Source organism: Buceros rhinoceros, unplaced genomic scaffold (genome assembly GCF_000710305.1).
Source record: "Buceros rhinoceros silvestris isolate BGI_N320 unplaced genomic scaffold, ASM71030v1 scaffold26045, whole genome shotgun sequence".
Lineage (NCBI taxonomy): Eukaryota > Metazoa > Chordata > Aves > Bucerotiformes > Bucerotidae > Buceros > Buceros rhinoceros.
The window spans coordinates 4,065-4,683 of NW_010413775.1; the positions used below are offsets into that span (position 1 = coordinate 4,065).

The 619-nt window shown below is 66.1% G+C and overlaps 1 protein-coding gene across 1 annotated transcript in view; it reads right to left on the reverse strand.

Moving 5' to 3' along the window:
- The window catches only part of PIGS (phosphatidylinositol glycan anchor biosynthesis, class S), a gene marked incomplete at its 5' end in the record, with an annotated part of 3,898 nt that extends 3,762 nt beyond the window's left edge, over positions 1–136 (reverse strand). The window contains one exon of the mRNA XM_010136889.1: positions 6–136. Coding sequence (XP_010135191.1) covers positions 6–136 — 131 coding nt within the window. The remainder of the gene's footprint in view (positions 1–5) is intronic.
- Positions 137–619: the final 483 nt, after the last annotated feature.

Here is a 619-nt window from a genome sequence, read left to right on the forward strand (position 1 = left end):
TCCGCCTCGGGAGCCGTGGTGCTGCGATAGACCATCTCGTAGCGGGACGTGACGCTGGTTCTCACTGCCAGGGCGGGGAGGAAGGCTGAGTGACCCCGCCAGTCCCGACCCCCCGGTCCTTCACAGGAGCCAGGTGCTATGGGGCACACGGGGGACACGTGCCACAAGGTCCTTTGGGCAGCAGCTCTAAGCTGAGCTGAGTGACCCACCATGGCACGTGGCCTCAGCTGGTCCATGCTGGCACCCAGGACAGCCCGACACCACCCGGGGCTTGTCGCACCCTCTGAGGGCTGCCATCACCCTCAGCTCCAGCGAGGGGAGCTGGTCTCTTCCCTGTGGCACCCTGGGGACCTTGCTGTCCCCGCTGCTGCACATACCGCCAGCTCAGGACAGGATCTGAGTGACCCACCATGGCACGTGGCCTCAGCTGGTCCATGCTGGCACCCAGGACAGCCCGACACCACCCGGGGCTTGTCGCACCCTCTGAGGGCTGCCATCACCCTCAGCTCCAGCGAGGGGAGCTGGTCTCTTCCCTGTGGCACCCTGGGGACCTTGCTGTCCCCGCTGCTGCACATACCGCCAGCTCAGGACAGGATCATGCTGGAGAAGGTGGGTTTGG